Below are 23,740 nucleotides of genomic sequence, written 5' to 3'. Positions count from 1 at the left end.
GTATAAAAAAATTCTAGTGTGTATATATACACCGCCAGATGCTATAACTCTCACATAAACCAACTACTTTACATGTATTGGGATTTCTTTTTTTTTTTTTTTTTCCTTTTAGCAAAGACATGTAGCAGAATACACTTTGGCCTAAATTTATGACAAAATTTGTTATTTTTTTTTACTGAATGTTTTGGAGCAAAAAGTCAAATATGTAAGGTGTGTTTTTTTTTTTTTTAATTGTCAGGGGTTTTTTGTTTTATAGCGCAAAGATAAAAACGGCACAGGTGATCAAATACCACTGAAAAAAGCTCTATTTGTGGGGAAAAAGGGCATGATTTTCATTTATGTACAGTGTTGCATGACCGCACAATTGTCAGTTAAAAGAACACTGCGACATATTGCAAAAAATGACCTGGTCAGGAAAATCCTCTGGAGGGCAAGCGGTTAAAGTGGAATTTCAGCTTACACCTAACTAGCCTTTAAAGCCGTCCCCTTCCCCCTCCTAACACCTTTGTTAAAAAAGTGTGTAAGAAAAATGTGTATACTTAAATATTTCCAGGTCACTCCTGGCTGGTCACATGATCTTCCCTAGGTCAGCCAGCATCGGCTGCCCCTGGCAGAGAAGAGAGAACACTCTGACAATGACTAGTAAAGCCTGGAGTGGGGACATCACCCATAGGTTTCAATGGTCCATCCATTGTTGATGCTTCCTCCTCTCCCGCACTGGCTGACAGGGTAGCCAGACCACGTGACTGGACCAGAAAGGAACACGCTGGGGAAAAAGGTTAGTTAGCATTGGTGTTAGGAGGAGGGGACAGTTTGAAGGCTACCTAGATGTAAGCTGGAATCCCACTTTAATAAATATATATGTGTTTCAACAGGGTATCGTACAAAGACAAAACCGCACAGCTTTGCACATAAAAGGAGCAAATAAAGCATTAAGTTAAAGCAATAAAAAAAGTGTTCCCTTTTTAAGTGCTCAGAAAGTCGAAGTGCATACAAGGACTTCCCTGCTGGTAGTAGGATGGGAATCTTGCATAGGTTTTTTTGCTATTCCTTTTTTTCTGTGGGAATCCTAGACCAAGTCATTTGTTGAAAATTATTAATCCCCAATTGTCAGCTCTGTCCTTTTTTTTTTTTTTTTTTTTTTAAACGTTTACAGATTATCCATGAATGTTGTTCAGATCTAATTTACATGAACTAGTTTGTGAAAATTGTGTTTTTGGATAGACACCCTGCAGGATGTCCTATACGTGACAAGTTGAACACCATTTTGAGAACATTGTTAACAATATACAAAGGTGCAGACCATAAATAATGTGTTTTCATTCAACTTGTAGATGAAACCAGGACTACTGGCACTAGCACAGATAGTGGCCCGCCAGCATTGCCAAGATTGCCATCTTGTTGTCCTGAGCATTCACCTTGTGGAGGATCTTCACAGAATCCCCATGTTATGGGACATCCTCATTCTAGTTGTTATCCATCACATAGTCACCATTTTCCACATCATCACCATCATCACCACCACCCCACTGTCCCCCTGTCACCTTCTTTCTCAGAGTCTCACTGTCCTGTGGAAAGAAATGCTCCTGTCCCTCCACCTTGTGGATCAACAAGCAGTTCTTCTTCCACCTATCATGACCCGGTAAGAATCTTCAAAATATGACCCTTAAGAAGCTTTTTATTTTTATTTTTTTTAATTTAATTTTAAATAGTATAATTGTTATATACTGTTACACTTAAGTCATTTTCTTAGAGAACTAAGTGTTTTTCTGGTAAAGTACATCATCCTTATAAATATTCAGAAAATCGTTAAATGTATGTATGCACGAGCAATACACAGTATAAAAGATTTTTAATTTTTTGTGGGTTTAAACGAACACATGATGACCTACAGTTTGTGGACACCTGATTGCCCAAAACCATGAGTATTAATGTGGAATTAGCTGCTCTACTTCTGGAGCTCTAACAGCCCACACACTTCTGGTAAGGCTTTCCTCAGTATGTTTGTAAGAATTTTAGATCTTTTAGCCAAGAGTATTTGATAGGTAAGGTACTACTGTTGGACAAGGAGACCTTGCTCACAGTTCATGTTCATTTCGCCCAAAAGGCATTCAGGGCTCTGTGCCGGCCTCTCCACTTCCTCCGCACCAAATTCCTTAAACTAGGAATGCTCAGTGGCCTGTGTGTGCCACATTATTATTATTTTTATCATTATTATACAGGATTTATATAGCGCCAATGGTTTGCTCAGCGCTTTACATTATAGTGGGAGACAATACAGTTCAATACAAGAGGGATTAGATGGCCCTGCTCTTTGGAGCTTGTGGTCCCTGACCTCATGCTCTGGTATGGCAGGAAGGCAAGCCCAGATCACAGGTTGCCAACCCACCATCTCACAGCATAAGAGTGCATGGAGCCAGCAGCGGAGGAGGCAAGTGGTCATGGAGGGAGCAGGAGCCATGTAAGCAGATATCCTGTCCCAGGTGGAGTGATACCAAGAGCGCTTCATCTGGGACCTTTCTAGCAACCTAGCCACGCCAGCAGAAGCTTAAGGAGAAAAAAGGCCAGTTTAAAAGTGCTATTATGCCCATTGCAAAACTATGACCTTTTATTAAAGGATTAGGCTGCTTTTACACTAATGCGCTGCAGTTTACTTGTACCATGGGTGCAACAGAGTGCACCTGCTGCTTTCCTGTGGATTAGCTGCACTGAGCCATAGATTTCAATTATATCGTGGGTTTGGTGTGGCTGTAGCCTTCAGAAAGTGCACCACACCTGCAATAATACAAGTGAACAAGCGAACCTGTAGGAATGCCGCAGGTGTATTGTGCTGCACCCACGGTGCATCATTGTGAAAGCGGCCTTATAAGGGGGCTCTGGTCATTAAGGGCAGTTTGGAGGTTGGTAAAACCCCATAGTTGAGACAGGTTTTTCCAAACTCTCTCCAACCACTGGTGTAGGGTCAAAGGTTGCAGTGGTGACCCCGCCCCATGCTCCAGGGGCCCGTGTGGCCTCCCTGTCACATTCTGTTTTACAGTTGGATAGGAGGGGCAATGGGGGTGGCATATACAGGAACCTATCCTCTCCATTTTCCTCCTGATACCGCTGAAAGGTGGCTTCTTCTCCTCTCCCTCCCACTTGAATTAAGTGGCAGCAGGAGGAAAGATGGTCATTATGCTATTCAAAATTCTGAATCATTTCTTTTCGTAGTGGCCCATGACTTGTTACCAAATCACTTAAGTGGCCCTCTCTCTTAGAAAGGTTGAGCACGCCCTGCCTTAAACCATGTCTTTATGGACTTGGCTTTGTGCACAGGGGCACAGTGATACTGGGGAAGAAAATAATGTATGCTCCATCTTATGGACCTCTTATAACAGTAGGTTGTGCTGAAACATCTGAGCTCAGGAATTTGGGGGGTGTCCACATACTTTGTGTGTATAAAGATATAAAAAAATTACTGAATCTGAACAAATATGACATATAACTTATCTGACACATACAGTTGCAAGAAAAAGTATGTGAACCCCTTGGGATTACGTGGAGTTTTGCATGAATTGGGCATAAAATGTGCTCTGAACGTCATCTAAGTCACAACAATAGAAGAACACAGTCTGCTGAACATAACACTACACAAACATTAGATGTTGCCATGGTTTAATTGCACATAACATGTAAACATTCACAGTGCAGGGAGGAAAAAGTATGTGAGGCCCTAGCTTAATGACTTCTCCCAGAGCTAATTGGAGCCAGGAGTGAGCCAACCTTGACTCCAATCAGTGTGATGATATTGGATGTGTTGCTGACAGTTGTCCTGCCCTTAAAAAACACACACCTGTTTTGGGTTTACTGGTTTCAAGAAGCACTGTCTGATGTGAACCATGCCTCGCAGAAAAGAGCTCTCAGAAGACCTACGATCAAGAATTGTTGACTTGCATGAAGCTGGAAAGGGTTATTAAAGTATCTCCAAAAGCCTTGATGTTCATGTGTCCACGGTAAGACAGACTGTCTACAAATGGAGAAAGTTTAGCACTGTTGCTACTCGCCCTAGGCATGGTCGTCCTGTAAAAATTACTGCAAGAGCACAGCGCAGAATGCTGCATGAGGTAAAGCAGAATCCCACAGTGTCGGCTAAAGACCTACAGAAATCTTTGGCACATGCTAACATTTTTATTGACACATCTACAATAAGGAAAACATTAAACAAGGATGGAGTACATGGGAGGACACCACGGAGGAAGCCATTGCTGTCCAAAAAGAATATTGCAGCACGTTTGAAGTTTGCAAAATAGCACCTGGATGTTCCACAGCACTACTGGCAAAATGTACTGTGGACAGACGAAACCAAGATTGAGTTGTTTGGGAAGAACACACAACACTATGTGTGGAGAAAAAAAGGCACAGCACACCAACATCAAAACCTCATCCCCACTGGAAAACATGGCGGACGGAGCATCATGGTTTGGGGCTGCTTTGCTGCCTCAGGGCCTGGACGGATTGTTGTCATTGATGGGAAAATGAATTCCAGAGTTTATCAAGACATTTTGCAGGAAAAGGTACGACCATCTGTCCAGCAACTGAAGCTCTGCAGAGGATGGGTGATGCAACAGGACAATGACCCAAAGCATACAAGTAATTCAACAAAACAATGGCTGCAACAGCACAGAATACGCCTTCTGGAGTGGCCCAGTCAGAGTCCTGACCTCAACCCAATTGAAATGCTGTGGCATGACCTTAAGAGAGCAATTCACACCAGACATCCCAAGAATATTGCTACACTGAAACAGTTTTGTGAAGAGGAGTGGTCCAAAATTACTCCAGATCGTTGTGCAGGTCTGATCTGCAACTACAGGAAACGTTTGGTTGAGGTTATTGCTGCCAAAGGAGGGTCAACCAGTTATTAAGTCCAAAGGTTCACATACTTTTTCCTCCCTGCACTGTGAATGTGTACATGTTATGTGCAATTAAACCATGGCAACATCTAATGTTTGTGTAGTATTATGTTCAGCAGACTGTGTTCTTCTATTGTTGTGACTTAGATGACGTTCAGAGCACATTTTATGCCCAATTCATGCAAAACTCCACGTAATCCCAAGGGGTTCACATACTTTTTCTTGCAACTGTATATATGTATATGCATGCCTAAAAAGAAAAATACACATGTCTGTAGATTTCTTTAACTTTTTTTAAATTTTTTTATTAAAATGTGTTCAAATTATTTCATCCAAAAATGTTACCAGTAATGTTACTAAACATGAATACTGTTGCCAGATGTTCTATGGAGGTATTAATCTTTATCTCCACTCTTGCCACCAAAGGTATGGGTAGGCGGGATCATGAACATAGACATAGCTACCAGTAAGAACCCCCTGCAGGTGCATCATATTTATGTGGATATAGCCCTTTTATGAGTGTGCTTGTATATTGTGCCTGAGGAAATAAATATTTCTTAAACCTTGAGTATGCAAACCTGGGAAACCATCAAGAGGTAGCCTTTGATTTTGTGTATCTATAAGATGGTCTTGGAATAAGACCTGTCAGCCTAGACATATGTCGTTGGCATTTCCAGAAAATTCTAGTTGTCTGGCTGTCATGCTGATCTAGTGCTTACAGTATTCACAGACATATAAAAAGTACACAGATCAGGTGTTCTTACTGGACTTGGTGCTTGGCTGTGCCAAGTCATTGACTTGGTGAAGTGAGACTTGTGATGACCAGATAGGTAGGCTACTCTATTTTCTCAATATGGGTTTCCTTTTAGAAAAGAACTATTGGATAATCTCATGGTTTTATCATTTTACGTTTCAGCAAGCCTTGCCTGTGGATTTAAGCAATAATGGTATTCGAAGCCACGGAAGTGTTAGCTTTCATAGCACATCTGCTTTTGATCCTTGCTGCCCTGGCTCATCATCAAGGTCTACAGTTTACGGACATCAGTCAACTGCCAGTACGGCACAAACTATGGCTATTGATGGCTTTGCGCCTGGCTTGGTAGCTCAGACACAGCCACCTTCCCAGACGTCTCTTTCCTCTTGTCGCCATTACATGCATTCTCCATGTGAGTATATCTATTTAATATAATAAAAATACTGAAGTGCTTAAAATGGAACTCTAGGCTTTAAATAAAGAACTACTTTACCTGCAGAAAAATGTGCATTTATTTTATGTTGAAAGGTGAACTTATCCTTTAAGGTTGCATCTCCTGTTTTCTCCCCCTCTCTCTTCTCTTGCCTGTGCAGCTCTTCACACTTGTGTCACTAAAGGTAAAACTTTTTTTTTTTCTTTTAATTTTGGAAAGAGAGAGTTATAACCCTTGTCAGGTATTCTATGCCATCTCTATCCCATTAGGGAGATAGCCAAAACAGGAAGTGAGAGGAAATCCTGGCTTGTCGCCAGAACCAGTGGTCCCATTGGAAGATTTCCCCTCTATTCTTCCTGATGTCAACCCAAAATTTGGGGTTTTCTTTTTCTTTCGATGACAGTAGACAGGAAAAATGGAGAGGGTGAATCTCCCTAACTGGGACAGCATTAAAGTATAAGTTCACCTTTTAGAACATGTTACATGTTCCACCCAAATTTAGGATGGAACATGTTACATGTTCCAGCTCCTTCCCCTCCCTGATCCTCTCTTGCTGTGACAGCGGGCAGGGGAGATCCTCTCACTTCATCTGTTGTACAAATTTAAAAAATGCGTGGCCGTGCAGGGCTCTACCCACACAGTCACACCTTTCATTCACTGTTCTATGAATGAATTACATCTACATTCGGCCTCCACTGCCGACAGCTTGTAGTTCTCAATGAACTGAGAAGGCATTTGTGAGCGCCTCGTAGTTCATTTCTTCTTCCTGCCATTCAGTAGCTGTTTGCCTGTATGAGGTACAGGCAGACGGCTATACTGAATGTCTGAACGATCCTGGCATTGCACCTGCAATCTGCTGATCACAGGTGAAATGCCTTACAGGCTGCGGAGTACAGAAATAATAAATACACTTTTGTTTTACATGCAAAAAGATGTGCATTTATTATTTTTTGTAAAAGGTGAACTTGGTCTTTAAAAACCAACAGATATTCTAAGCCCTCTCCACTCCAAATTGTAAAACCAAAAACTAAAACTAAAAACTAAAAAAAAAACCAAACATTGCATTTAGTGACACTTTAAGAAGGTTAGTGTTGCTCATATTCTTTTCGTGTGTGCTATTCAAAGACATAAAGAATAATCAACTGCCCATCTCCCTTCAATGTGTAAGGAGGAAGAATGGCCATTAGACTGGAAATTGAAACCTATGCACTGCTATGTGCAGAGGAGCTGAATTCAGGGATGCTAATGAGCTACATAGGCTATACCATTCAAAAGCTGCTATTTTTTTTTTATTTTGAATATATACACCAATCAGCCATAACATTATGACCACATACTATAACCCATTGAGCATTAGCTGCACTAGACTTCTGAAGGTATGCTGTGGTATCTAACACCAAGTCAACAGTAGCAGATCCTTTAAGTTGTAAGGTAGAGCCACCATGGATCATACTTGCTTTTCCAGCACAATCCACAGATGCTTCATTGGATTGAGCTCTGGAGAATTCAGATGTTAAATTAACACCTCAAACTCAATGTGTTCCTCAAACCATTCTTGACTCAATCAGACCAGGCCACCACCTTCCATTGCTCTGTGGTCCAGTACTGATTCTCAAATGTCTATTGTAGGTGCTTTTAGTTGTTGACACAGGTCAGCATGGGCTCCCTAACTGGTCTGCAGTTGCGTAGTTCTATTCGCAACAAACTGTAAAGTGCTTTGTGTTCTAACTTTTTTTTTTTTTTTTTTTATTCTCGGAACCAGCTTTAACTTTTTCAGCCATTTGAGTTACAGTAGCTCTTCTATGGGATCAGACTACACAGGCCAGCCTTTGCTCCCCACATGCAGCAATAAGTCTTGGCTGCCCATGACCCTGTCGCCGGTTTTCCTATTTGGACCACTTTTGGTTGGTCCTGATCACTGCAGACTGGGAACATCTCACAAGAGCTGCAGTTCTATAGATGCTCTGACCCAGCTGTCTAGCCAATACAGTTTTTCCCCTTGTCAGTTGCTCAAATCCTTACACTTTGTATACTTGGGCTTTTTTTTTTTTTTTCTTCTTTTGTGATGGCATAATCTCTGTTCTCAGCAAAGGGGCTTAGGGAGCTAGGTATGGAGAAACAGCAGTACACTGATCAGACGTGTCCACACACGTCTCACCATTGGGGGACAGGCAGGTTGTTCTCCCAGCACATCCAGAGAAGCATGCCTAGTATGGTCAGTTTGAAGTAGGCAAGCAGGGGGGAAGTGGCAGGAACACCATGTATTTCACACTAAGGAAACAATACAAAGAGAACAGGATACTTTTTAAGACAAATACATGGTACGATATACACACATCAGGAATAATGAAATGTTGAGGTATTAAGTCCTACTGAGATGAGTACACATGTAGGGTACAAAGCTTGTTCATGACTTTCTTATACAACAGTCATTTCTGTATTTTTTTTATCTGTAATCCTTTGCTTGGTTTTAGTATTGTTTTGATTTCTATTTCTTCTGCTTGGTTTTAGATGCTTCACTTACAAGGCCTCTTCACCACCAGACATCTGCCTGCCCTCATTCTCATGCCAACCCTCCTCCTCAACCACCCCCACCACCTCAGATGGACTATGTTATTGCACATCCAGTAGCACCTTTTCATCCTTCTCTTCCAAGCCTTTCTTCAACGCACCCTGTTCCTCCTCCGCCTCCTTCTCACCATTTTACCAGTGCTGCTGCCCCTCTCTCACAGCATTTGTCCACCACCCATCAGTCTATGTCCCATCATATTTCTGCCACAGCACCTACAACACAGAGGTTGCACCCTCATGAAGTTATTCAAAGGATGGAAGTTCAAAGGCGGCGTCTTATGCAGCATCCAACGTAAGTATTCTTCTGACCCTTGTTCACACTAGCCTGAAGTGTTCTCATTTGATTAGGGTTCTAAACCTCATATTTTTCAGACGAGCTCATGAACGCCCACCACCACATCCGCATAGAATGCATCCTAACTATGGCCACGGACACCATATTCATGTACCACAGACAATGTCCTCCCATCCACGGCAGGCTTCTGATCGGTCTGCCTGGTAAGTAAAAGGAATTCTAAATCCTAAAGTTCTCATAAATGAGCTTTTTTTTTTTTTCTATTTTGCTTATAAAGTCAACTTTAATTTTAGGCTTTTCTAGGTGACAGGTTTATACTCTTTCAGTGTTTAACTTACTCGTAGGCACAGTCCTTTTCATTTATACTAAGGTTTCATGCCTTTTATTTGCATATTACATGGTTCATATACTGTTTCCTGTACCCATACAGCTATACAAGCACTGAGATTAAAATCTTCTTATTGCAGTTACAGGTTATTACAAGCTGTTTATATAACTAAGATGGGTGATTAATATTTGTATAGTAGGAGGCTAAAATGCAAATAGTTGGTTTTTATTAAAGTAGTGCAAATTGCAGTGACTGTGCCGTAACCCTTAGTAGCCGACCAGATTTCACAATACTGTAGGCAGATGAAATCTGGTTGCTTTGGGTTACTTTATTGTTCACTGTTAAAATATATATATATATATATATATATATATATATATGTGTTGTGTGCTTTAAACAGTGGTGCTTAAAGTATTTTTTTGTGTGAAATAAAAATCTTGTTAATGTGTTTGTCTTAAAATATGTGTGCTACTTTTGTGCTAATGTTAAGCATTAAAGCCTACCTCCAAGCTAGCCCAAAGTACACTATATTGCCAAAAGTATTGGGACACCTCTCCAAATCATTGGATTCAGCTGTTCCAATCCCCTCCATGGCCACAGGTATATACAATCAAGCACCTAGGCATGCATTCTGCTTCTACAAACATTTGTGAAAGAATAGGTCATTCTTAGGAACTCAGTGAATTCAATCGTGGTACCGTGATAGGTTGTCACCTGTGCAATAAGTCCGTGAAAGTGGAGGCAACTGGGAACAGCAGCAACTCAGCCACAAAGTGGTAGGCCACGTAAAATGACTAAGCGTGGTCAGCGCATGCTGAAGGGCACAGTGCGCAGAAGTCATCAACTGTCTGGAGGTCTTTAGCTATTGACCCTGCAAACTTCATGTGGCCTTCAGATTAGCACAGCAGCAGTGCGTAGAGAGCTTCATGGAATGGGTTTCCATAGCCGAGCAGCTGCATCCAAGCCTTACATCACCAAGTGCAATGCAAAGCGTCGGATGCAGTGGTGTAAAGCATGATGCCACTGGACTCTTGAGCAGTGGAGATGTTCTCTGGAGTGAAGAATAATGCTTCTCTGTATGGCAATCTGATGGACCTGTTTGGATTTGGCGGTTGCCAGGAGAACGGTACTTGCCTGACTGCATTGTGCCAAGTGTACAGTTTGGTGGAGGGGGGGTTATGGTGTGGGTTGTTTTTCAGTGGTTGAGCTTGGCCCTTTAGTTCCAGCGGAGGGAACTCTGAAGGTGTCAGCATACCAAGACATTTTGGACAATTTCATGCTATCAACTTTGTGGGAACAATTTTTTGGAATGGCCCCTTTCTGTTCCACAGTGCACAAACCAAGGTCCATAAAGACATGAATAAGTGAGTTTGGGGTGGAGGAACTTGACTGGCCTGCACAGAGTCCTGACCTCAGCCCAATAGAACACTTTTGGGATGAATTGGAGCACAGAATGAGCCAGGCCTTTTCGTCCGACATCTGTGCCAGATCTCACAGATGCGCTTCTGGAAGAATGGTTGAACATTTCCATAGACACACCTAAACATTGTGGACAGCCTTCCCAGAAGAGCTGAATCTGTTATAGCTGGAAAGGGTGGGCCAACTCCATATTGAACCCTACGAACTAAGATTGGGATGCCATTAAAGTTCATGTAAAGGCAGGCATCCCAATACTTTTGTCAATATAGTGTATTTGCTACACTAACAGATGCACCCACAGGGCGCACCATCTAAACTGTATGTAGTCTCAGAAACATACAGTATACCGCACTGTGTTCCGGCACGGGGATGAAAACTTCTATAACAATATTAAAGGATAAGTTCACCTTTTAAGAAAAAAAATTATAAATGCACATATTTTTGCAGGTGAAAAAAATGTGCATTTATTTATTTTTTTACTTCGAGCCTGTTAAAGCATTGTACATGCTTGTAGCAGCAGATCGCAGGTGCCATGCAGGACTCCTGCAGACTTGTCAAAGTATCTGTCTGCTTGTTCCTCATATGGGCTGGCGAATACACACTGACAGGAAGAGACAATGAACTACCAGAGCGCTCAACAATGCAATGGTCGTTCATTGAGAACTAAAAGCTGACAGCCGCAGAGGCTGTTTGTACTTAGGTTTCCATCCACAGAACTCTTTGAATAATGTGGCCGGAGAAGATCCCCCCACTTGCATTCTCTAGAAGCTGCAGAGCAGGCAGTAGCTGGAGGAGTGGGAACATATTACATATTCTACCCTAAAAAAAGGTGGAACATGTAACTTGTTCCGAAAGGTGTACTTAACCTTTAAGTTAAGCTGAGCGCTGTCCAGCCATTTATAAACCGCTTTGTATTTATATGAATGAATACAAACCTCCCTCTGGCCGAAGTGGAAATCATGGCATCTGCCCGCCTTTTCACTTCAGAGAGTAAGGGGAAGCTTAGTCTTTCAGAGAATGCTGGACACAGCGCTGTATACTATATACAGCCAATGCTACATATAATTCATACAGTGCACCTGTTAGTACAGCAAGTAGTTCATCTGAGCCACCTTGACTCAATTAAATTAAAGAGACAGTAAACCTGGAGTTAGGCTTTAAATAGAAACCAAATAGATTTCTAGGTCTGATAAAGCTCCCATTTGTTGTATCTTCATACAAACATTATACTAATCCTCTTCTGTTGAAAAGGCTGACTTTTTTTTTGTTTGGTTACAGGGAAATAGCAATTGAAACTGGAGTGACTGCTGCCCCCTACCAAACTGGTCCTTTACATCCCCATCTAGCTCACTACCATCCACCTCCTAGACTTCACCACTTGCAGATTGGGGCCTTGCCATTAATGGTAAGATATGTTCAATTGAAAACTGATTTTGTGCTCTTAGACTAGTCAATACAGGTGCTAACTATTGCACAAATGTTAGGTCTTATTGGAAATGTAACAAATAAGGCAAATTACGTTTTCAGGTTAATTATTTTGAAGGAATGCACTGTTAGCAATTAAGTCGCTGGAAAACTAATATCTTGCCTCCTCTGGCAACATTCCTTGTGGTGTTTTTTTTTTTTTTTTTAAGATGTTAATCCTGCACAGTGGTGTAACTTAAACCATTTTGAAAAGTGGGTAACCTTTTATTCCCGAGCAGCAGAAATACTGAAGAACATTCTCGCTTACAATTTTAGAATTTGCCATGAGATAAAAAAATATACACACTATATATAATTTTGGTGCAAGGATAAGATATGGGCTGTATGTTTTTAAGTAATAAACTGTTGCAGGGTTTTTAGAGATCAAAAACTGGATATTAAACATTTTTACTGCCTAAATAGTCCACATAGAAATACTGGTCCCAGCCAGATCACAACGGTTGCCCCAAAGCTTGGTAATCGGAGTTTAGTGTTTTAAATACTAGAGCAGCTAATGTCCCTCCACATACAGTGGTAAAAATAATTATTTGATCTCCTGCAGAGAAATTAAGGGTATATAATTTTTATCTTAGGTGTATTTTAAACGATAAAGACAGAATATCAACTAAAAATCCAGAAAAAACACATGATACAAATGTTATCAATTGAGTTACAGTTCAGTGAGTAAAATAAGTATTTGATCCCCTACCAACCAACAAAAATTCTGGCTCCCACAGACTGGCTATGTGCTCATGTGGTACACGGATAAGCCCTGTCAATTTTAAGAAGGTGCTCCTAACAACTCATTAGGTGTATAAAAGACCTCTATCCACAGAATCTTTTGTTCCATGCAAACATCACCATCATGGGCAAGACCAAAGAGCTGTCAAAGAACATCAGGGACAAGATTGTAGACCTGCACAAGGCTGGAATGGGCTACAAGACCATCAGCAAGAAGCTTGGTGAGAAGGGGACAACTGTTGGAGCGATTATTCGCAAATGGAAGAAATACAAAATAACCATCAGTCACCCTTGGTCTAGAGCTCCATACAAGATTTTGCCTCATGGGGTAAGGATGATCATGAGAAAAGTGAGTGATCAGCTCAGAACTACATGGGAGGAACTTGTGAATGATCTCTAAGCAGTTGGGACCACAGTCACCTAACAAACCATTGGTAACACCATACACTGCCATGGATTGAAATCCTGCAGCATCCGCAAGTTCCCCCTCTTCAAGAAGGCACATGTACAGGCCCCTCTGAAGTTTACCAATGGCCATCTAAATGATTCAAAGAAGGATTGGGAGAAAGTGCTGTGGTTAGATGAGACTAAAATTGAGCTCTTTGGCATTAACTTGTTTTGCTGTGTTTTGGAGGGGAAAAAAAATTCTGACAATGACCCTAAGAACACCATCCCTACAGTCGAGCATGAAGGTGGAAACATTATGCTTTGCGGCTGTTTCTCTGCTAAAGTTACAGGTCGACTTTGTTGCATTGTGGGGCCAATGGACTTGACATATATTGTAAAATCTTGGATGAGAATGTTCGTGCCTTTGAACACTGAATATGGGTCGTGGATGGGTCTTCCAGCATAATGACCCAAAACATACCGCCAAGGCGACAAAGGAGTGGCTGAGGAAGAAAACATTAAGGTCATGAAGTGGCCTAGCCAGCCTCCAGACCTTAATCCTATACAATATTTATGAAGGGAGCTGAAACTAAGTTGCTAAGCGACAGCCAAGAAACTTTAAGGATTTAGAGAACGTCTGTAAAGAGTGGACCAAAATCCCTCCCGTGTGCAAACCTGTTAACCAACTACAAGAAATGTCTTACCTCTTTGTTTGCCAACAAGCAGGGGCGGACTGACCATTCGAGCACTTGGGCACTGCCCGAGAGCCCGGGGTCATTGGGGGGGCCCCAGGAAATGCCCCTGGTACCTTTTTTTTAATTGGCTTTTTTGGGTGTGCTTTGAGTGTGGGCAAGGACACAGGGGCCCCCTGAGCCCCTGCCAACAAGGGTTTCTTCATCAAGTACGAAGTCTTGTTTTGCTTGGGATCAAATCCTTATTTTACTCACTGAACTGCAACTCAATTTATAACATTTGTATCATGTGTTTTTTTTTCTGAATTTGTGGTTGGTATTCTGTCTTTATCATTTAAAATACACCTGTGATAAAAATTATAGACCCTCCATTTCTTTGTAAGTGGGCAAACGTACAAAATCTGCAGGGGATCAAATAAATATTTTCCCCACTGTATCAGTATGATTGGTATTAATTTTTCACAGTCACTTCTTTCTTAAAAGGTTTGCCTTCACAACATGACTGCAGTGGCATTTTCTCTTCGGGATAACAGCTGCTGTTTTCTCTTTCACATCTGTGTAACACCACTCTCTTCTCTCAGTATGTTAGGCAGTGGCAGGCAGCCTCCCAGCCAGTTCCTCCAGTCATGTGCACACAGTGCATATCACCTTAGTCTGGGTCCTTTCACCTTGCCTACAAGCTTACTCTACAGCAATTTCTGCAGCATTTCTTACAGATCATTCTGCCCTGGCCACAGACACACCACTAAACCTTTCCTTGTAGCAAGCAGTGCTTTATTATTATTAGGATTTATATAGGGCCAACAGTTTGCTCAGCGCTTTTACAATATAAATGAACCCTTTAAGCCAATTGTGCACGGAGCTGTATTAGGAGTAGTGCTTAGAATGTCCCCAGAACAGTAATAGAGGGAAGTCTTGCAATGGGGGCTCTAGTTCCTGTTGACTGTAGTGATAACCAGGGATTCCCTAACTTAGGAGGGATTTCCTCTCACTTCCTGTTTTGGCCAAGGGTACAGGAAGTGAAGGGATGTCTCCTCAATGTGACACAGTTGACAAAAATATAACTGACCACTGGTTAAAATCCTCCCTTGCCTAATCCTAAAATGAAAAGGAAAGTTTTGCCTTTAGTTCTTCTTTAACAACTCAGTGATAACAAGCAGTTTTCTTGCTCGTCTCAAAATGTACCACATTCCTTAGAGGAAATGTCATAGTACAAACCAGCAAAATTCAACCTCTTAATTGAGCTCCTCTACCTAATGAGTAAGCACACCTGCTTCCTAGTGAAAAATCTGAGGTGTTCTCACTGTTGGTAACCAGCAACATTCAGAGGTGTGGGGGCGGGCAGTGCATTTATTTTTTCTGCATTGCCGGTAGACAAACTGGATCATTTTGAATCTTTTGCCTCTCTGCAGTGCACCACAATAAAAATGGAAGCAAACCTACAAATGTACATGTTTCCTAAAGCAATCCAAGATGTGCACTAACTAATACCTGTTACAATTTTTAGTGTGTATAGTAAGCTCTAATAGTAATAACAATGGTAAGCTCTCAACTGAGCTATTAAGCCATGAAATTGCTGGTTTCAGAACTGCTCACATGTTCAGCACCATGGCAACTACAGATCAAATAGAGGCCAAGATGGCAGCTTCCTTGGCTGTAAAGGATAGGTGTTTTAGTTCTGTGTTAAAGAAGCGCACATTTAGTCAGGGTATGCCCAATCTGTTCTGGTTTGTATTCTTCTACATCATGTAATTCAATAAAAAGGAATTTGGGGGGGAGCACACAGTTGCAACAGGCAGGAGCTTAAATAGCATAGATTCGTTTGATTGCTTTGGTATGTTTGCTCCAGCTAGGGCCAGATGTAGGCTGTATTTGCTGTGAAACAACCAGTTGGTTATGTTGCTCTTTAGGCCAAACGCTCCCAGTCCTCCCTTTTTTTTATTGGACCTTAAATCACCAACAAGTTTGTTTATTGTGATTGACCAATAGGGTGGTGAGGAGGTAGGACAAGGCTTTGCTTTTATAAAAACAAAGACCTTTTCATAATTTGCTCAATTTTGGAATTTTTTTTTTTGTCACTTTAACATATTAATGTGCAATTGATCAGCTTATATAAATATTATTTATAATTGTAGTATTCTATAAACTTTTTTTGTTTTTGTACGTGTATATGTACATGGGGTGGTCATGTTAGTTTCATCACAAACAGTTTCAGCTTGCTGCTTTACAACACTACACTTTACTCTTCCTTCTCACATCGCAAGTCTATTTATATTTTTTTTCATACAAGATTCACACAACTTTAGCCAGGATTCACACATTTTCTAAATTCCAGTTGGAAAAAATGCGTGAACCTTGTGAGAAAACAATTTATAAATAGACCCCTGTGTGTGCTGACCCATTGAAAACTGAGCATTTTTGAAAGCAAGATTTCCTTCTAGTGAATGATTGGTAGATCGATATTTTTAAAGTGTAATTTACCCTAAAAATAATTTCAGGTGTGCTTGTCTGTGTATATTCTATTGTAGCTTGCTTTCTGTACATTGCCTGTTTTCATATCAGCTACCTGGTTGATCCTGCCAGTCCTTCTGCTTCTATAATGTCTATTGATTACAGCCAGCACAGAAGCACATTCATAACTCTGTGGTCAGTTTATGGTCAGGTCTGGTTATGTCCATTGGCTTGTTTCTAAGAGATACAGAATTCCATTCTCAAGCACGATATGCCTGCATCTCCCAAAGACTGCCTGAAAGCTCCCTGCCCATTCCCTTCTGGTTGATTCACGGAGACTCCTTGCTGGAGCCTCGATGACAAATCACTGCTTTTAGCCCTGTAGGAGGAGCATGGGTGTTCAAAGGAACCTCCTGCTGGATTGCAACTCAGCCTTTGAAACACAGTACATACATATTTAGTGTTCGTCCTCTGCTTTTAGAAAGGTGTACAGCAAAGAAGCTTTGTGATCACCTGACTGTAAACTAAACCTACAAGGAAAGTTATTTTACGATCATTTACACTGTTTTTGTTTTGTATTTATTATTCTTATTATTATATAGGGTTTATATAGCGCCAACAGTTTGCTCATTGCTTTGCTATGTAACGGGAGACAATACAGCAACAATACAGTTCAATACAAGAGGGTTAGGAGGGCCCTGCTCCTTGGAGCTTACAATCTAAGAGGGAGGGGCTGGTGGTACAAAAGTTAATAACTGTGAAGGATGGACTGGTAGGAGGAATAGAAGATTCCGTTATTAGCTGAAGGCAGGGTAGGCTTCCCTGAAGAGAGATTTTCAGAGATCGCCTGAAAGTGAGCAGAGTATGCAATAGTCTGATGGGTTGGGGTAGAGAGTTCGAGGATGGGGGGAGGCTCTGGAGAAGTCCTGGAGACTAGCATGGGAGGAGGAGACAAGGGAGCTATAGAGAGCAGGAGGTCATGGGAGGAGCAGAGAAGACGGTTTGGGTTATATTTGGAGACAAAATATCAAATAGGCACAGTAAACAATACAGTAATAAAATGGGATACATTTCCCAAAGCATATTTTGTTTTTTTTTTTTGAAAATGCAACTATTTTGCTATTAGCCACATGTGCATTTTTCAGCTAGTTTCCCCAGACCTCACTTTTTAAGAATACCATTCTTTCTAATTGTTCCTGTTCACACTCCATGCCCTACATGAGTTTGCTTTTTGGGGCGGGGGTGTAGTCTGAGTGTTTTTGGCTTCATAGACTTCAGTGGGAGTGCCTGTAAGCATAGTCTTTATTTAAAAAAAGAAGAAAAAAAAAATCCTCTCCTATAGAACTGCTCTCCTCCCCTGGTTTATCTCAGGAAACAAAATCTTGAAGCTGGATACATGTGAAAAAAGTTCCCTTTAATACACCTGGAAAACACATTAAAAAATGCTTCAAAATCACCAAGAATATGCTCCGCTTAGGTGTGAATGCAGACTTAAAGCTGAACTTTACTCTCTCAATCAACATTGAATATTTTTAATCCTTATGCTGCTAGCGTTAGCAGATAGGAAAGTATATAATATTTTCCTAAACTTTTTTTTTTTTTTTTTTTTATCTCTTTAGTTACTTCCTGGTTTCCATGCTTAGGCAAATGATGTCATACATCCCAGGGAGTTTTCGGGAGAGGAGGGAGGGAGCTAGTCTTATGCCAGAGCTAAGGGCAGATTGATTCCAGTCAGTAAATTAAACATGAATCATCTGCTCTTACTCAAGATGGCCACTACCAGAAATGTCAGGGGGTGTGTTTTAAAATGATTTCTCAAAAAAATAAAGCATTTAGACTTGGATGAGGGAGATTGCTTTGAATATTAAAAATGAATTAAATATAATTTGATTTGTAGTGCTAAAATACAATCCATTTTCAGAAAACAGACATTCCAGGTTGTCAAATGTTCATTTCCTCATCTGAAAGCCTACACTAACAATGATACAACCTTTGTTCATATTCGTTTAGAATCCTCTGTTTATTGGACCCACACTAGGTGACATACAACATGAGACATGCTAGCAGTTTGTACTTTTACAGAATATAAAGCTGGCCTCCAGGCAACTGACATAATACATTTTTTTTGAATTTTTGGTAATTTTTAAATGTGTATGAGAAATGCAAAAGTAGCACTTACATATAGCGTAGTGTCAGTTCAGCGAGTGCCTGTCTTCAGTTAGAATTGCAGTGCTAATATTCATTTCTGAGTTCACATTTTTATAATTCCATATTTGTATTCTATTTAATGTAGAGATGTACAGATTGACCTCTACAATGCTTAACTGCTAATTTATTTATTTCAGGTACTTCTATAGCGCCATCAATTTACGCAGTGCTTTACATATATATTGTACATTCACATCAGTCCCTAACCCTCAAAGGGCGTACAATCTAAGGTCCCTAACTCACATTCATATACTAGGGCCAATTTAGGCAGGATCCAATTAACCTACCAGCGTGTCTTTGGAGTGTGGGAGGAAACCGGAGTACCCGGAGGAAACCCACGCAGGCACAGGGAGAACGTGCAAACTCCAGGCAGGAGGTGCCGTGGCTGGGATTCGAATCAACAACCCTAGTACTGCCAGGCGGAAGTGCTAACTATTTAGCCACTGTGCTGCTAATAAAGTGAGCCACAAAGGGAATGCATTGTTTTCAATAGGCTTGCTGAGTAATTGCATGTTTAGAAGGAGTAAAGCTTGACCTTATTGTAGCACTGCAAAGTAGGAAGTAGAGCCAACATATGTAAATGTGTATTCCCCTATGTACATTTTATCATTATAAAAACATGTACAAAAACTGTTTTTTAAAACATTAAACATTAACAAGTCTGTTTTTATAAAGCTGACCAATAAAATAAAATAAACTACACATTCCCTTTTATGCCCAAATATTGACTCCGTATTAGCTTACACTATAAACATGCTGTACTCAATATTACTTCATATTAAACACGCTTTTAAACAATTTCACTTAAAATAAATGCACATTTTTTTTGCAGTTAAAGTGATTTTTTTTTTTTTTCCTTATGAGCTTGTAGAGCATTGTACCTGCGATCAGCAGATCGCAGGTGCAATGTCAGTCTCCTCTGTCAGCTGTTTGCTCGTACCTCCCAGGCAGACAGTTACGGAACTCCAGGAAGAATCAATGAACTATGAGAGCAATCACCAGCACCCTTGCAGTTCATTGAGAACTATAAGCCATGGCAGATGGTACTTGAAGTTGATTAATTCACAGAAATCTGTGAATGAATGACGCAACTGTGTGGGTGGAGCACTGTTTTCAAATAGGGACAGTGGGTGCGGGAAGAGGATCTCCTGCCCTTTGTCACAATGGGGGATCCACCCTGTATAAAATTCATATTTGCATGAATTTGTTAGATTTGTAGATTTTAAATAGGCTGCATCTATGACTTGCTCAGAATTATACAGCAGCTACAAGTTTGTAATGTCATAAGACACAGTAAAACTTATTTTGGCAAGTGTAAGTAAAATGTCTTTTTTTTTCAAAATTTGTATGTAGCTGACGAGCTAAAAATGCACAGACTAGCTTTAAGTGTTAATCTTTTGAATCTGACACTGTAAATCGCATGGAACATTTTAACCAGACAAGGGGAAAGCTGTCATAAGCAATCCAGAATACACCTCACTGCTTTACAGAGGAACAATGAATAAACAATCATGGTAAAGGCATGCAGGGCCCTGAATAGATTGTTTAATGTTGGAAAAGAGTGTTGTGTTTCGTAGATTAGCAAAATCTGTATGATTTGGCAGCACATTTAGTGCAGAGGAGGATATAAAGATTGGCATTGCTCTTCTTTAATTCAGTAATAAAGGCTTATGTGCAATTTAAGCTTCCACACCCCAACCGTTCAAAGTTGAACGGTTACATATAAAGTGTGACAGTTCTAGAAGTTTTCTGTCACAGTGATGGTCTTGGGTTCTGAATGATATTTTCACATCTACCCCCCCCCCCCCCCACATAGTAATCTTCAATTTAACATGTCTGATGGCACAGGGCCTAAAAAATCAATTACACTGAGGAGGAGCTTGATCTGTCTTAGGAATCTGAGGAGCACAGTGATATTTGAGCCCATTGCACCAAACTATTCTACATACTAATCCTTTATCAACATCATGGTAACATGCAAATAGTTAAAATAGTACACCGGTATTAAATATGACCCTTTAAAGCTGAAGTTTAGGTTTGGCTTTTTTGCACAGTTCCATTGGTCTAGCTTGGTAAGTATGTGCCCTACCTGGCCAATCCCTATGGAAGCTGGAAATCACTCTAGTAAGCACAGCTACTTCAGTGATTTGCCACTAGCTTCTGGGTCCCTTACAATTCCAGCTTCCACAGGAATAAGACAGGTATGGCACATGTTGTATGTGTTTTAGCAATTCTCAAATCTGAAAAAAAAAAAAAACCTCACTGAATCAATGAAAAAGCAATACAGTCCATATAATTGTACAGTGCCTTGAAAGTATGTAATTAGAAGGAAACAAAGGGGCGCCAGACTAAGTACAGCATTAATAGTGGAGTTTATTAAAAACATACAATTGCCAACTCACTGAAAGATGGACAAAGACAGGCATGTCAGTAATGTGTCCGGATGTATTCCCTGTGGGTTATCACTTCCAGACAGTCTGTGTGGCTGGACTGTGGACTGGAACATCCCAATGCGGCTGTTTGCCGCATTGACCAGCTTGGAACGCAAATGCATCGGAGCGGACGTGACGTAAGCAAAGGAACGTGATGACGTAAATGGGCGGTAACGCGTCTCGAAGCTTCTGCTTCTTCAGAGGTCTGAAGGACCAAGCAACATCCCACACAGGTCAGGAATAAAATTGTGGAGAAGTTTAAAGCAAGGTTGGTTTATAAAAAAAAAAAATCCCACGTTTTGAACACCTCACGGAACACTGTTTAATCCATCCGAAAATGGAAAGAGTATGACACAACTGCAAACCTACCAAGACATGGCCGTCCACCTTAACTGACAGGCTGGGCAAGGAGAGCATTAATCAGAGAAGCAGTCAAGAGACCCATGGTAACTCTGGGGGAGCTGCAGAGATCCACAGTTCAGGTTTGAGAATCTGTCCACAGGACAACTATTAGTTGTGCACTCCACAAAACTGGTCTTTATGGATGAGTGACAAGAAGAAAACCAATGTTGAAGAAAGCCATAGGAAGTCCCTTTGCAATTTTCAAGACGCCATGTGGAGAACACAGCAAATACATGGATGAAGGTGCTCTGGTCAGATGAGACCAAAAATAAATTTTTTGGCCTAAAAGCAAAATGCTGTGTGTGCCAGAAAACCAACACTGCAGATCACCCTGAACACACTATCCCCACTGTGAAACATGGTGGTGGCAGCATCATGTTGTGGTCCTTTTCTTCAGCAGGGACAGGGAAGCTGGTCAGAGTTGATGGGAAGATGGGCGGAGCAAAATACAGGGCAATCTTCGATGAAACCCTGTTTGAGACTGGTGTAGAGCCTCACATTCCAGCAGGACAACAACCATAAACATACAGCCAGAGCTACAATGGAATGGTTTAGAACAAAGCATATTCATGTGTTAGAATGGCCCAGTCAAAGTCCAGACCTAAATCCAATTGAGAGACTGTGGCAAGACTTGACAGAGCTTGAGCTATTTTGCAAAGAAGAATAGGCAAAAAATGTCACTCTAGATTTGCAAAGCTGGTAGAGACATCCCCAAAAAGACTTGCAGCTGTAATTGCAGCGAAAGGTGGTTCTACAAAGTTTTGACTCCGGGGGCTGAATACAAATACGTGCCACATTTTTCAGATATCTTTGTAAAACATTTTCAAAACCATTTATCATTTTCCTTACACTTCACAATTATGTGCCACTTTGTGTTGGTCTATAACATTTTTTTTTTTTTGGTTGCAACATGACAAAATGTGGAAAATTTTTCAAGGGGTATGAATACTTTTTCAAGGTACTGTAAATGTTAGTCCCATACAACTTGTGATATATATCACTCCTAGGTAAGTGCTGCAAAAATGGTCAAGTAGAAAACACGTCCACCACAGTGAATTCCTTTTGGGCAAACGCTCACCTCACTGTATTTACCTCCACAACAAAGGTCAATATGTGCTTCATCACTGGACTGACTCCTTTCCTTCTTAATCAGCAAGGACTCTGGCTCTTGAAGAACCTTAGCTGCTCGGATGGATGGATAATTCAGTGTGTATTTACATGTTAAGACAATGAGAACCTCTATAATGCTCACTGATAAAAAAAAATAGAAAGCCACTCACATGTATTAAGACTAGTTGGAGTTGATATTGACCTTTTGTCGTGGGGGTTAATACAGTGAGGTGAGAGTTTGCCCAAAAGGGATTCACTGTGGTGGAGGCGTTTTCTACTTGCATATTTTTGCAGCATTTACCTAGGAGTGATATCTAGCCAAGATGTATGGAACTACCACATTTACAATTATGTAGATTTTACTGGGTTTTTTTTTTATTTGGTTTGTTTGTTTCGTTGATAGTTATAGTTTTTTGCTCTTTTCTGTTTTGATGACTGCTGAAAACACATAACGTCAGTTCAAAGACAGTGGCTATTCACAGATAAACTATTTGTTATAGTGCAACATTCATTTCTTTTTTTTTTTTTAATACACATTTAAGTGATTATTCAGACGCTTGTGCACAGATATCGCATACACAGGTATGGCACATGCATACCAAGCTGGACCAATGTAATTGAGTAAAAAAGCCAAACAAATTTCATGTTTGGGACTAGGTTCACACTTATGCGGATTGCAGTGCGTTTTCCAGTTTGCAGAAACTCACTACAGTTCATTTTACATGATTTCCTATGGATCTAGTTCACATCTGTTTATTTTGAGCCAGTGCAGATTTTTGAAAGGGTCAGGGACTTTTTTCCTTATAGCAGATTGCGTTTTGTGTGTAATGAACTTCAATGGAACCGCACCAAAAATGCAAGTATTGTTTTGATGCGATTATTTTTATTTTATTTTTTTTTTTGCGTTGTGCTTTGTGTGGCTGTAAGCTGGTTAAGGATGCCAGTGGCCGCCTGCTCCTTAACAACCACCTAAAGTTACACACAGCACAAAATGCATAAAAAAAGTGTGAGAAAAATGCAAAATGCACCTACAAAATGCATCAAACGCAATCTGCATGTGAACCTAGCCTAAAATATGATCCATGTCCATTTTAGGAATAACTGTGCATGGTCTCTAATTTCCTTAGCCTTTTCCTTCGTGACATGTTTTCCTACCAGAATACC

General features: G+C 40.7%; 1 protein-coding gene across 7 annotated transcripts in view; it reads left to right on the top strand.

Annotated features, from left to right (window-relative positions):
* RNF111 (ring finger protein 111) overlaps positions 1-23,740 on the top strand; it is a 102,750-nt gene that overhangs the window by 71,364 nt on the left and 7,646 nt on the right. For 5 of the 7 annotated variants that reach the window (XM_089667674.1, XM_089667673.1, XM_089667672.1 and 2 more), the window contains 6 exons: positions 1,335-1,642; positions 5,806-6,055; positions 6,237-6,260; positions 8,588-8,939; positions 9,020-9,145; positions 11,968-12,094. In XM_089667674.1, the coding sequence (XP_089523800.1) occupies positions 1,335-1,642; positions 5,806-6,055; positions 6,237-6,260; positions 8,588-8,939; positions 9,020-9,145; positions 11,968-12,094 (1,187 nt within the window). The remainder of the gene's footprint in view (positions 1-1,334; positions 1,643-5,805; positions 6,056-6,236; positions 6,261-8,587; positions 8,940-9,019; positions 9,146-11,967; positions 12,095-23,740) is intronic. The other 2 variants (XM_089667671.1, XM_089667669.1) reach the window with 1 other exon arrangement.

This window comes from Staurois parvus, unplaced genomic scaffold, assembly GCF_062004578.1.
Source record: "Staurois parvus isolate SC_StPar_1 unplaced genomic scaffold, SC_StPar_1.0 ptg000054l, whole genome shotgun sequence".
Lineage (NCBI taxonomy): Eukaryota > Metazoa > Chordata > Amphibia > Anura > Ranidae > Staurois > Staurois parvus.
This window is presented reverse-complemented; position numbering and strand designations above follow the sequence as displayed.